The sequence below is a fragment of the Mustela nigripes genome, chromosome 4 (genome assembly GCF_022355385.1).
Source record: "Mustela nigripes isolate SB6536 chromosome 4, MUSNIG.SB6536, whole genome shotgun sequence".
NCBI classification, from domain to species: Eukaryota; Metazoa; Chordata; class Mammalia; order Carnivora; family Mustelidae; genus Mustela; species Mustela nigripes.
This window is the reverse complement of record NC_081560.1, coordinates 71,543,373-71,556,016: the sequence shown is the minus strand read 5'-3', so window position 1 is coordinate 71,556,016 and position 12,644 is coordinate 71,543,373. Positions and strand designations below refer to the sequence as shown.

The window sequence follows — 12,644 nt, the reverse complement described above, 5'->3', positions numbered from 1 at the left end:
ACTGAATGAATTAGACTTCTTCTGTTCAAGGCATCTCTAGGCTTTCACCCTTGACAGATTTGCTTTTGAGAATGAGGTGGTTCATAAGTTTGTGCAGTTGCTCTGTTGAAGAGAGTAGAATTTAAAGAGTGACTTAGAAAAGAATGCCATAGTTTTCACTAAAGGAGTTCCTTGGGTTTGAATGTAGTAAGATGTTAAATGTTTGTTGTTTTTATTGACATCCTCTTTAGATAGAATCTGTCCAGTGATTTTTAACTACAAGTTAATTAATTGGTCTGCTAATGGTTGATGAATTTAGTTAGTGAGTAGTCACCATCATTTTTTAAATAAAAGAGTATGGGAGATCAGGAAACAATGGAGTATATAGCATGTAGAAAGGGCAGATAATGATTTGTAAAATTCTTATGTCAGTTTTTCATGGATGTATAAATAGGTTATGATATGTGATGTATTTCTCGTATTGGGTAGTAGCAAAAAATTTTGTAAGTCACTGCTTTATGCCAATTTGTAGCATATAAACAATTTTACACATTATCTGGAACAGTTAACAATGAGCAGTAGAAAAGAACTTTGAAAGAAAGAATTTAAAACTAATGTTATTGTAAAGGAAGCTTCCTTTAATATATAATAATAGTACTTAAGTATGTGAATTAAATGTTTAATGCAGTATCTGTTCTGTTAGGTGGTGAAGCAAAGCCTTTACAAATGCTCATTGGAAAACTACGCAAGGCGGTGTCTGAAGAATGTTCTTATTTTACACAGGTAAGATATTAGTTAAAAAGTCCTTTTTAGACAGGAAATGCTAGGCTTCAGAACTGCACTTAAAAAATATTCCCAAGTTTTAAGTTTAAAATGAACATTTAAATGTTTCCTCATAATCTTTTGAAATAAAATAAATTGAAGTAAATTATCTTAACAGTTGAACAGACAAAATGTATACCTAAGACAGAAAGAAGAGTGGACCAATAAAACCCCAGACAGGTCTGTTTCCTGCCACTGCCCACTCAGTGGTTGAGTGTATCTGATGACTTTCTTGGGGAGATTGCACAAGACCATTAAGATACAATTTCACACTTCAGATTGCCAAAAACTGAAAACCCTATTTATGCCAGTATAATTATATTTGTGAAGATGGGCTGAAATAGAACCTCTTATATACTGCTAGCGAGAAAGTACTACCTTGAGAAGCAAGTTGACAAGGTCTATTTTTGAAGTTATATAGCCCATAGCCCAAGCATTTGTGCACAACGAGATCTATTCATTGCTTAAGTGTCTAAGTTAAAAATGGGAGGGGTGCCTGGGTGGCTTAGTCCATTAAGCACCTGCTTTCAGGTTGGCCTGTGATTCTTGGGTCCTGGGATTGAGCCCCGCATTGGACTCCCTGCTCAGTGGGGAGCCTATTTCTCCCTTTCCCTCTGCCTGCTGCTCTGACTGCTTGTGCACGCTCGCTCACTCTCAAATAAATAAATAAAATCTTTGTAAAAAATAAGTTAAAAATGGGAGACAGCTCTGAAATTGTGTTATCTCCATGCAGTAGAACTCCATTTAGTAGTGCTTGATATCTGTATTAATATCAGTAAATCTCAAAAAAGTATAAAGCTTGTATGCTTGATTACTTACCTCTGGGTAAAGGGAAAGGTGAATAAAATGGGTAGGCAGTAGTTAAAACAAAGAGCTTCAAATCTCTATGTACTGTTCAGTTTCTTTAAAAAAACATGGAGATAATATGAGAAAATATTACTGTTTGTTTAAGTTAGGTAATAAATTATTTTTTCTGCATATTTGAAATAGTTCAAAATTTAAAATACATGCTTTGGCTTGTCCCTGATTTCTTCCCAGGCTTTTGTATTTATAAACTGAAGGGGGGGAAACAGTGGTATTAGTTGGGAGAGGTAGAGCTACCTTACTGATTTTTTTTTTTTTAAAGATTTGTTTATTTGAGAGTGAGTGAGAGAGGTGGGTGGGGGGTGGGTAGAGAGCAAGAGAGAGAATCTTGAGCAGCCTCTGCACTGAGCATAGAGCCCAACCTGGGGCCCCATCTCATGACCCTGAGATCGTGACCTGTGCTGAAGCAAGCAGTTGGACACTTAACCAGCTGAGCCACTCAGGGGCCCCAATTCTGATTTCCTATAATATTGTTCAAAAAGTGAGAACTAAGCCCAGCTAAGGCCTATCTTCCTTCAGCTACTCAGCAATCTCCACCTCCACCTCTGCCAAAGGGTTCAGACATTGTCCTTGTGTATCTCTTGTTGGTAGCAAATAATGGAATGAGGGCCCAAATCATAGTAGTTCATTTATAAGCTGACATTACATGTTCCTTCCTTTTTAGTTGTCTTTACCTGATTGCTCATCTCAAGTTAAAATGTGAATCAGCTTGTTCTAAGAAAGTGTTCCTCTGGGATTCTTCATGAAACGTGGTTTTGTCACTAATTGTTGATGTTGCCATGGACTAGTTAACTTCATCTTTTTGAGTGTTTCTTCATCTGTAAATGGGGTTTCTATCAGCTCTAACATGATAAAATTCCATCTTAGGAACTGTGCTGAAAATTTAATAAATTCAATTATTAATTGACAGTATATTTAACTTCTAAGCAAATCTCAAAAAATAAGGAATAATAAGCAGTTTGGTTTTTAAGTCTAGAAGTTAGAGGTTGTTTCCAGTTGTATGTGAGGCATAGGTGAATCTCAAATGATTGTGGGTCATGTATTGTTTTTAAATGATGGTAGAATTGTTTCTTGCTCAGGAGAAAAACCAGAATAATGTGTCAAATATTTTTAATTTGTTTGTGTATATAAAGCACAGAATACTACCTTTGTGTTACAGAAAAGTATATGGACATAATCTCCTACATATAATTTCTTTTTTTTTTTTTTAAACTTACTTATTTGAGAGAGAGCAAGTGAGTATGTTAAGCAGGGGGAGGGGCTGACAGAGAGGAAGAGAATCTCATGTAGACTCTGCACTGAGTCTGGAGCACAACTTGGGGCTTGATATCATGACCCTGGGATCACAACCTGAGCCAGAATCAAGAATTGAACATTTAACAGACTGAGCCACCCAGGTGCCTTCATATATTATAATTTCTGTAGAATTTATAGACTACTTTCTAGTCACCTTTTTTTTTTTTTTTTTTTTAAGTAAGATCTGTGCCCAGCTTGGGGCTTTACCTCAAGATCAAGAGTCACATACTCTTTCCGCTGAGCCAGCCAGGCACCCCTATAGGGGTCATCATTTTTTAACTTCTATCCTTGTCTTCTGGTATTTTTTCAAGGGTGGTTAACATTACAGAGATAACGTCAGTCTAGGATCCAAGCTAGAAAATGATAGATTAAAGTACTAGCTATATTCATTATTAGAAGCAAAAAAATAGTTTAATGCAATTAATATTATAATTATTTTCCTGCTCTAAGAATTTCATGTCCTATATTAAGGGAGAAAGATCTAGACTTCATCGTTTCTTTTGCACACTGACAGGGTGTATAGAAGAGTGTTTTCCTACTGATTTTTCTGTGCCATTTTGACTGTTTTTTGCATTTAGGAAAATAATGTTTAATGATTTTCAAAGGTAGACATCAACATTTTAATTCTGTAAAATATCTAATTTTGTTGTTAATAGACTTTTTGCAATGTCCTTGATGAACATAATACTTCTGCTTTAAAATGTGAAGTAAATGTAGAAGAGAGAGAGAGTGCTGGTGTTCACACTTCTGAAAATCAAGAACTAGAATTGCAAGATTATAGATACGAAGTTCAAGGTAATAAAATCTGATCACATTATTTTCTTAAGTCATTTAATGATGAACTTTTACTTTTAATCATGATTTAGTCACTTAATTGGATTCATGAAATCTTATATTTAATACAGATTTTTATTTTTTAAAAAAATGCAATAATTGTGATATAAAGAGAACCAAAGATGTCTACAAGTTTCTTGTCTCTTTATCCTTTATCCCTCTACTCCTATGTTTTTCCCTGTGTAATTTTTTCCTTAATTTTACACCATTGATCCATATCTTTGAAAGTTATTGTATTTATTAAATATATTTATGTCAGTGATTTTTTTTTTTAAAGAATAAGAAGACCTAAATTATCGTTCTTTTTTTTTTTTTTTTATTCGACAAAGTCACAAGTAGGCAGAGAGGCAGGCAGAAAGGGAGAGGGGGAAGCAGGGTCCCTGCTGAGCAGAGAGCCCGATGTGGGGCTTGATCCCAGGACCCTGAGATCACATCCTGAGCTGAAGTCAGAGGCTTTAACCCACTGAGCCACCCAGGCACCCTCCTAAATTATCATTCTTAAAAAGAATCCTATATTTATTTTTACAAACTGTGATCTCAGTTAGTTTTTTGGTATTTTTTTCAGAGGTAAAATTTTTTCTATCCCTATCCATTTATATGAATAGTGAAAAAAATGTATACAAATTAATAACTACTAAAATAAATTAGCATATTTTAATGTGGAATCATCAAGTTATCTTTCTAGCACATCTTTTACATTAATGAGATTAAAATTTTTGGTAATTAAATATATGAAGTGTACTTCTAGCAGGCAATTTTCTGAAGTCATGAATAGATAAATAATACTTATTGAAAGAAGCAGACTTTTACTATAAAGTGAAATTATTATAATTGTTTATTTATCATCTAGACTTGCAAGAAAATATGGAAACTCTTCTCAACAAAGTAACAGAAGAATACAATAAACTCTTGGTACTTCAAACACAATTAAGTAAGGTCTGTGAAATGGAAAATGTATTATGTTTTCCTTTATTGTGTTATGTAATATTTTGTAAGCTTCTTCATCAACCAAGAATTTCTAAAATAAGTGAACATGATAAAGATGAGGGAAAAGTGACATATTTATAGTATCAGTGAGCTAAAGGAATTTCTGCAAGTTGAATACTTATTTTACCCCTTTAGGGAGTTTTGGAAATCCTGATAAAATAAATATAAAATGTCAGATTGTAAACTTGGCGAAACAGTTGTATTTAATTTTACATACAACAGTTTTAAAGTAGTGGGTCTGTCTGTTTTAGAGAAATATAGAATTAGTGTAGTTGTTAGAACATAGCTAACGTGTTGTATATGTCAAATTTCTTTCAAGTAGTTGTTTTAGAAATGTGTGCACACAAAACTCAGAGTATAGATGGCATAGTGTAATTTATTAACTATATCAGGAAAATAAACAGCATATATTGGCAAAGATAAGTGTTGTAATCTTCACGTTGTAGAAAAAATTCCAGAAGGATCTCTTTGTCTGTTTGCGATACTTTTGATGTCATTATATTAAGTTGTGTGGATTTAAAAGATTTAGCAGGGAGTGAAAGTTCTATCGGTGATGAGTGATGCTGTAGCTGAAATTCTTGTTTCTCTTCCCCTCCTCCTTTCTTGCCTTCTGTCTTCCCCTATTTCTCCTTCCTCCTTTCCATCATTCCTTTTCTCTTTCTCTTCCTGTGCAATTAAGCAAACTTCATCTTACCTTTTCTAAAACTTGTGAACCTACTCCAGTATCTTACAGATAACTTTGTAGGTCAAGTGGAGGAGGAGGTCAAGTGGATAGATAAAAATCCTTTTTTAACTCCACATTTCCCTACAATAATTACTTTTCTGTTTCCCTTCATAGCCAACATGTTGAACCCTATTCAGAATCATCATGCCATTTCCTTACCAATAATCTTAGCGATTTGGATTTTCTGTTTTTCTTCTGCCCTCATCCTCTTTCCTGTGACCCTTCTTCTCTACTCATATTTGGGTTTCTGAGGGCTGCTAAGAAAATTAGATGCAGATGTGGTTTGGTAACACTACATAAGGATGGTCGACATCAGTTGGACCCTCTGGATCACTTGACAATTCTTTTATGTGGTCTTTTATCCTTTCATAGGCCCTTCAGTAGATATTTCCCAACTTTACAAAGTTTCCTCAAGTCATATATTCCACTTCTACTCCCCTTTTTTCTTTGCAGTTGACCTTAGCTCTTTTTTCTCTGCAAGTATTAGAGCTATCGATTATAAATTATCTCAGCCTGCTGCCTCTAGACCATATATATTTCTTTAAATCTGTGAAAGCCCTAATTTATTTTCCTTCTGTCTGTGAAGATATTACTCCTTTTCCTAACCAAGGTTATTTTATTTCCTATTCTTTTGTTAGTATATCCTTCTACCTCCTCTAAGATTGATAACCTGTTCCTTCCCTCTGTTCTGTGATTTTAGCTCCTTTGTTTTTCTCTATTTCTGTTCCTTCCCCTTACACATTCCTCAGATCTCTCCTTTTGAGGTGCCTGGGTGGCTCAGTGGGTTAACCCTCTGCCTTTGGCTCAGGTCATGATCTCAGAGTCCTGGGATCGAGTCCCGCATCAGACTCTCTGCTTGGCAGGGAGCCTGCTTTCTCTCCTCTCTCTCTCTCTCTCTCTCTCTCTGCCTGCCTCTCTGCCTGCCTATGATCTCTGTCTGTCAAATAAATAAATAAAATCTTTAAAAAAAAAAAGAAAAGAGTCAGATCTCTCCTTTTGAGAACATAATCCATCCTCAATCCTTCATCTTCCTTTGTGTCTCTTTCTCCTTCACTGTCACCTTCTTTAAAAAAAAGAGTAAACTACAGCCAGAACTTCCCATCACCTCCTCTCTTTTACTCCTTCTAAGCAAGCTCTCCACTAGTACTTCACAGTGTTTTCTTTGGCAAAAGTCAGCAGTGATTTCCTTCCCCCCTTCCAAATTTTTAACTTAACTTCAGGTTAATTAACAGAAGTGAATCATTGCCAGATTTCCTTTGTTTTCTTACTTCCTTATTTTCTTTCTTTTAAAAATGTTGCTTTTCCTATGGCAGTACACAGTTGAAGCTATTAAATAGTGTAGGAGGGCTTATAGTAAGTAATCCACAGTGATGAATTTGTGAGTGAGTGAGTGATTTGTCATTTTGCCTCTTTACTTTTAGGACAGTGAGTGGGCAGCAGTTTGCTTTGATGAGACACACACCTCCCTTCCCCAGTGCCAGAATGTAGGAGGCCTAATCTGGAACGCAAACACCCACACTAACTTCTTTAGTTCTCCCCAGGAAAAAAAAAAAGTAAAAAAATGAATTTCACTTTTTTAACCCCAGAAGGTAGCTACAACCACTGAGGTATCCCAGAGGTTTGTTGGGATCACACTCAGCACTACAATACATCACTGCCCTAACCTGTTACCTTCATGTTCTAATCCTGTTTTAGCCATACTGAAGAGTGTCCCAAATGCACCTGATCTTTCACCTCTGGCCTCTATTGCATGTTGTTTTTTCTGCCAAACATTGCGCATCTACCTCCAATCTGCTTGGTGTGTTCCTACTTGATCTTCTAGTTGGTTCAGATGTTACTTCCTTTGGGTCCTTTTTACCTATCTTTCTAGACTGTTGGCATTTCTTCCTCCATTTTCTTAGCATCTGTACAAGCTTTTGCTTACTGCACTTATCTCTTTCTGTTATTTTAAATATTCCATGACCCCCATCTTTTTTCCCTGTTCCCATAGCTCCTTGTACAAATTTGCATTTATTTTTTATTTTTTTAAAAGATTTTATTTATTTATTTGACAGAGATCACAAGTAGGCAGAGAAGCAGACAGGGAGAGAGAGGAGGAAGTAGGCTCCCCGCTAAGCATAGAGCCCAATGTGGGGCTCGATCCCAGGACTCTGGGATCGTGACCTGAGCCAAAGGCAGAGGCTTTAACCCACTGAGCCACCCAGGTGCCAAAAAATTTGCATTTATTATTACTCTTTTTTTGATAGAGAGAGATCACAAGTAGGCAGAGAGGCAGGCAGAAAGAGAGGAGGAGGAAGCAGGCTCCCCGCTGAGCAGAGAGCCCGATATGGGGCTCATTTCCAGGACCCTAGGATCACAACCCAAGCCAAAAGCAGAGGCTTTAACCCACTGAGCCACCCAGGTGCCCCAAATGTTTGCTGAATGAATTAAGTGAGGGAATAGAAAGGTTAGGCTGGAAAGTGAAGAATTTACCTGACAGGTTTTATTTCCTTTGGGAAATAATTGGCAAGGTCCTCTGCTGAAAGGTGCTCAGGGGGTTAGGCATGGGGTAGAGGACTTGATAAGAGTAGTACCAACTGAAATAACCTTCATCAGAAATAGCTTTTTTTTTTTAAACATATAATGTATTATTTGCTTCAGGGATACAGGTCCGTGAATCATCAGTCTTACACAATTCACAGCACTCATCATAGCACATACCTCCCCAGTGCCCATAACCCAGCCACCTTATACCTCCCCGCTCTCCCTCCAGCAGCCTTCAATTTATTTCTTGAGCTTAAGAGTCTCTTATGGTTTTTCTCCCTCCCCAGTCCCATCTTGTTTCATCTTTTTCCCTCCCTACCCCCACAACCCCCCACCCTTTCCCTCAAATGCCTCATATCAGAGAGATCATATGATAATTGCCTTTCTCTGATTGACGTATTTTGCTTAGCATAATACCCTCTAGTTCCATCCACGTTGTTGCAAATGTCAAGATCTTGGTTTTTTGTTTGCTGCTATCAACATTTGGATGCACATGCCCCTTCGGATCTACATTTGTATTTTTAGGGTAAACGCCCAGTAATGCAATTGCTAGGTTGTAGGGTAGCTCAATTTTCAACTTCTTGAGGAACCTTCATACTGTTTTCTGGAGTGGCTGCAGCAGCTTGCACGGAAATACCTTTTATCCTATTACTCACCTGCTTTTTGTGGTGTCTTTTGTTCATCTAGTATAGCAAGTTCAGACTCTTTCCCCTTTTGAAGTGCTTTGTAGTCTAGATCGTTCTTACTTATCTAGCGATCTTCCTCCATCCTTTCCCAAATTAAACCCCTCTCAACAAGATTATTGTCTTCAGTAGTTATGTGATAGGCCATTCTTTCACAAATGCTTACTTTTTCTTCCTTATAGTCTTTCCTAATCATGACCCAAAATGATTGAGACCCAAGTTAAGTTTGACTTACTCCATAATTACACAGTCTTTCTGTTATTGCCCTTAACGTTGATTATAGTTTAGTGCTTCACTAATTTTTTTTTTTTTTTTTAAGAGAGGGATGATGGGGGCCAGGGGCAGAGAGAGAGAGAGAGAAACCCAAGCAGGCCCCATAAGCAGTACATAGACTGAAGGAGTGCTTCATCTCTTGATCCTGAGATCATGACCTGAGCTGAAAGTAAAAGTCGGACATTTAACGAACTGAGCCTCTGTTGCTCCTCTAATTGTTTAATTTTCTTCCCTCGCTAGTTGATAAATTCTGTAAGGGCAGATATGGTATGTCTGTGTCACAGTGCTAGTCCTGTAGTAGATAATTATTGAGTATTTGATGAATAACTAAATTAGTACACATATGCATCTGACAAATTGCTGCCTAATTTTAAAGTAAGGAAACAATGTGATATTTATCTGTTTTCATTATTTTCCTTACTTTTATGTGAAGAACTGCATATCAGTTGTCAGTTACCTAGAGGTATATAGATTAGATTCATAAAGTTATACTATCAGGTATTGATAAACATAAAATTTACTATGTATGAGTTGAAATTCCAAAGACCAAGTCATATTATAAATATTACCTGAACTTTATACCAAAATTCTGTGCAGTTTCTGTTTTTATATTAAAATGGACTTCTTTCTGGGTATGACCAAACAATATACTTACTAATTGCAGTGCTGTGAAGGGAATATGAGTCATTGTCAGAAGAAAGCAAAAAATAAGTTGGAAGGGAAAATGTTTGTATCAGAGTGTTAAAATTCTAAGTGATTCTCAATAACATTTGTAGTGTAAAGCTGCTTTAATATAGTTTTCAAAATGCTGAATCATATATTTATGTCACTCCTCTTCTGTTATTTTCAATAGATTCAGGGACAGGAGACAGATGTTGTCAAACTTAAATTTGCAGAAGGAAACCTACCAAAAGAGGAAAGTTCTCAGATGACCAGTTTGCAAGACATTGGTAAATTTTGATTATATACCATGGTGTAGTATTTTTATACCAAATATTTTGTCATTTGATTTTTTACTTTAAAATTTGAGACAGCCTCAAATTGTCTTGGCATTTCATTACAATCACTCTGCTTTTAGTTTTCTCATTCTCAAAATGGAGGGTTTGGACTATTCCTTTCTAATGTCTCACTTACTTGTTCTGTGATTCTTAATTGTTTTCAATTTAAAGACATGATATTGATAGATTTAGGGGTACTGCAGACATGAAGTTAGAAGAAATGATCTTGAATTACACTATTCATTTTTTTTTTCATCAGTCAAAATGAGTCTAAGTGAAATTCTTTACTACTAAGAAAGCATTATTTTTTCAAAGAATGAATAATCTCTGTAAACAAAAAAAAAGTGTGCTACTTCAGTAAGAAATTTGTTTTGAAATGTGTATTTTCTTCTCTTCCTATAACTTAGATGTCAGTTGTAAAAGCAAGTTTTCTACTCTGCAAGATTATGAAAACATTAAACAACTTGAAGGACAAGTTCAAGAATTAGAAAACCTCATATTCTCTTTGCAGCAACAGTTGAAAGAAACAGAAGAAAACTATGGAGCAGAGATCCATTGTTTGCAGGAAAGGCTTCAAGCTGTTACTGTATCCACAGTTCAGCCAAGGTACCCATCCGTTTACAGTCTCATTCAGCAGTATTTATAGCTTAGTAACAATCATAGCATAGTTGTTTTTCAGTAGCAAATGTAACTTAACCAAAGTTCCTTGAAAGAGATGGGATGCCACATAATCAAGAAATAAGAACAGGAGATAATACTTTGAAATGTCTGAAGTAAGTATTGTTATAAACCAAAGATATTCTATTATAGAGATTTTACTTACACCTTTATCTTATAAAGATGGTGGTTGTTGTTAATCTGCTGGATTAAATCAGAGTGTGCTTGTATTACTTATCCTATGCCTGGTCTTTGCTACTTTGATGTGGGGCATACCATATATATACTTATATACCATATAAGATAAGATCATTTCAGTCATGGCTGGACTTTCTCCACCTAGTTGTCTAATACTCAAATTGACTATGTCCAAAATAGAACTCTGGATCTTCCCCTGGAAATTTGCTCCTTCTGTAGCCATCTCCATCTAAGGTGACTCTTCTTTCTCTCCTTTTCCTTCTAATCTTTCAAGAAATCCTATTATCTCTGCCTCCAAAATACATCTCACTGGACTATTTCTCACTAGCTCCCTGCCATCATCATCTCTTACCTGGGTTACTACAACAACTCATCTCCCTGTTTCTACCCTCTTTCCTAATGTCTGTTCTCAACACATTTCCACAACTTTGCATTTAAAATGTAAGAATTTGCTTTTAAATTTAAGACCGATCATTTTAGTCCCATACTCTTCTTTCCTAACAATGCCTTACTCAGTCCTACCTGATGGTTCCTTGTTACCACTTGGACTTATCTCCTTGCCTGTCTTTATTGTCACACCACACATTTTCCTTGAGATCCTCAGACCATCGGTATGCTCCTGCTTCAGGGACTTCTCATTATTGTTTCTTCTACCCAGAATTCTCTTTCCCCGACATGCTTACCTTCTTTGGGTCTTTTTGCAGATCTCATGTTCTCATGAGGCCTATCCTGATCACCCCGTTTAAGTTAAAATTGCTGTTTAGAACTCTGTACACTAATTTCCTGCTTAATTTTTTCCCTACTACTTAATATTGCCTGTTATATGTATGTAAAGCTGTGTATGTATAAAATTAAAAAAAAACAAGTCTATTTATATTTGTAGGGGACTTTGTTTTGTTTGCTTTATTTTCTGCCTTTTATGAAAGACTTCAGGCTTTGTAAAGGTGGGGGTTTTGTCCGAGTTGATGTATTCCAAACCTTATAATAATTCCCTCCATGTGGTAGGTGCTTGATAAATATTTGTTAAATGAATGAGAGAACAGCTCATAACTTAGTTAGGAAGTATGCTTTAATGTTTAAACTATCTCTATAAAGTGCTCAGAGACTTCATCTAACTTTGGCTGGCTCTGCTGTTCTAGGCCTGATATCTTCATAGGCGCTTATTAATGGAATCTCAAGCCCAACATTTTTTTTTTCTTTGAGACAAAATACTGAATTCCACACTTGTTTGGAAGCAGTCCGTTTTTCCTTCTTTTACTCAGTGCCAGTATATAGGCTTTGGAATTATCCATCAGTCTTGGCATAGCCTTATAAAGCTTACATCTTATTTGAGATCGGTGGTTCTTAAACTTGGCCATGCATCAAAAACAGTGGAGGTTTTTGAATACTTAAAATTAGATTACTGGATTATACATTTGGAGAGTCAGACTCAGTAGCTTTGAGATGGACCCTGGACATTTGTATTTGTAACAAGATAATTCTGATGCAGATAGTTTATGGATTGACATTTCAAAACTACGACTGAGTTTTCTGATATGGAAGAAAGTAAGTAAATAGCAGGAAGTCACTAATAATCAACTACAATGTTTCAAGTAACCTTCCTTTAATTAGTTATGCTTTCTCTCTAAAACATGAAGAAAAGGGAGTTTTCTGGAAATGAAGACTTACTTTGCAGTTATTGAATTTGAGCTTTTACCAGTTAACCACCCTCTCTTAGAGGTTTCTGTAATGTTCAGTGGAAGTGTGTTGACAGTACCTTTAAACTAAGACCATTAGTCTTCTCCCACCCCCCTCCCCAAAAAAGAG

At 36.1% G+C, this 12,644-nt stretch overlaps 1 protein-coding gene across 7 annotated transcripts in view; it reads left to right on the top strand.

The window, feature by feature from the left end:
• Window positions 1-12,644, top strand: part of AKAP9 (A-kinase anchoring protein 9) — a 191,328-nt gene that overhangs the window by 90,098 nt on the left and 88,586 nt on the right. For all 7 annotated transcript variants that reach the window (XM_059396875.1, XM_059396877.1, XM_059396876.1 and 4 more), the window contains 5 exons: window positions 683-762; window positions 3,618-3,756; window positions 4,646-4,731; window positions 9,839-9,935; window positions 10,391-10,589. In XM_059396875.1, coding sequence (XP_059252858.1) covers window positions 683-762; window positions 3,618-3,756; window positions 4,646-4,731; window positions 9,839-9,935; window positions 10,391-10,589 — 601 coding nt within the window. The remainder of the gene's footprint in view (window positions 1-682; window positions 763-3,617; window positions 3,757-4,645; window positions 4,732-9,838; window positions 9,936-10,390; window positions 10,590-12,644) is intronic.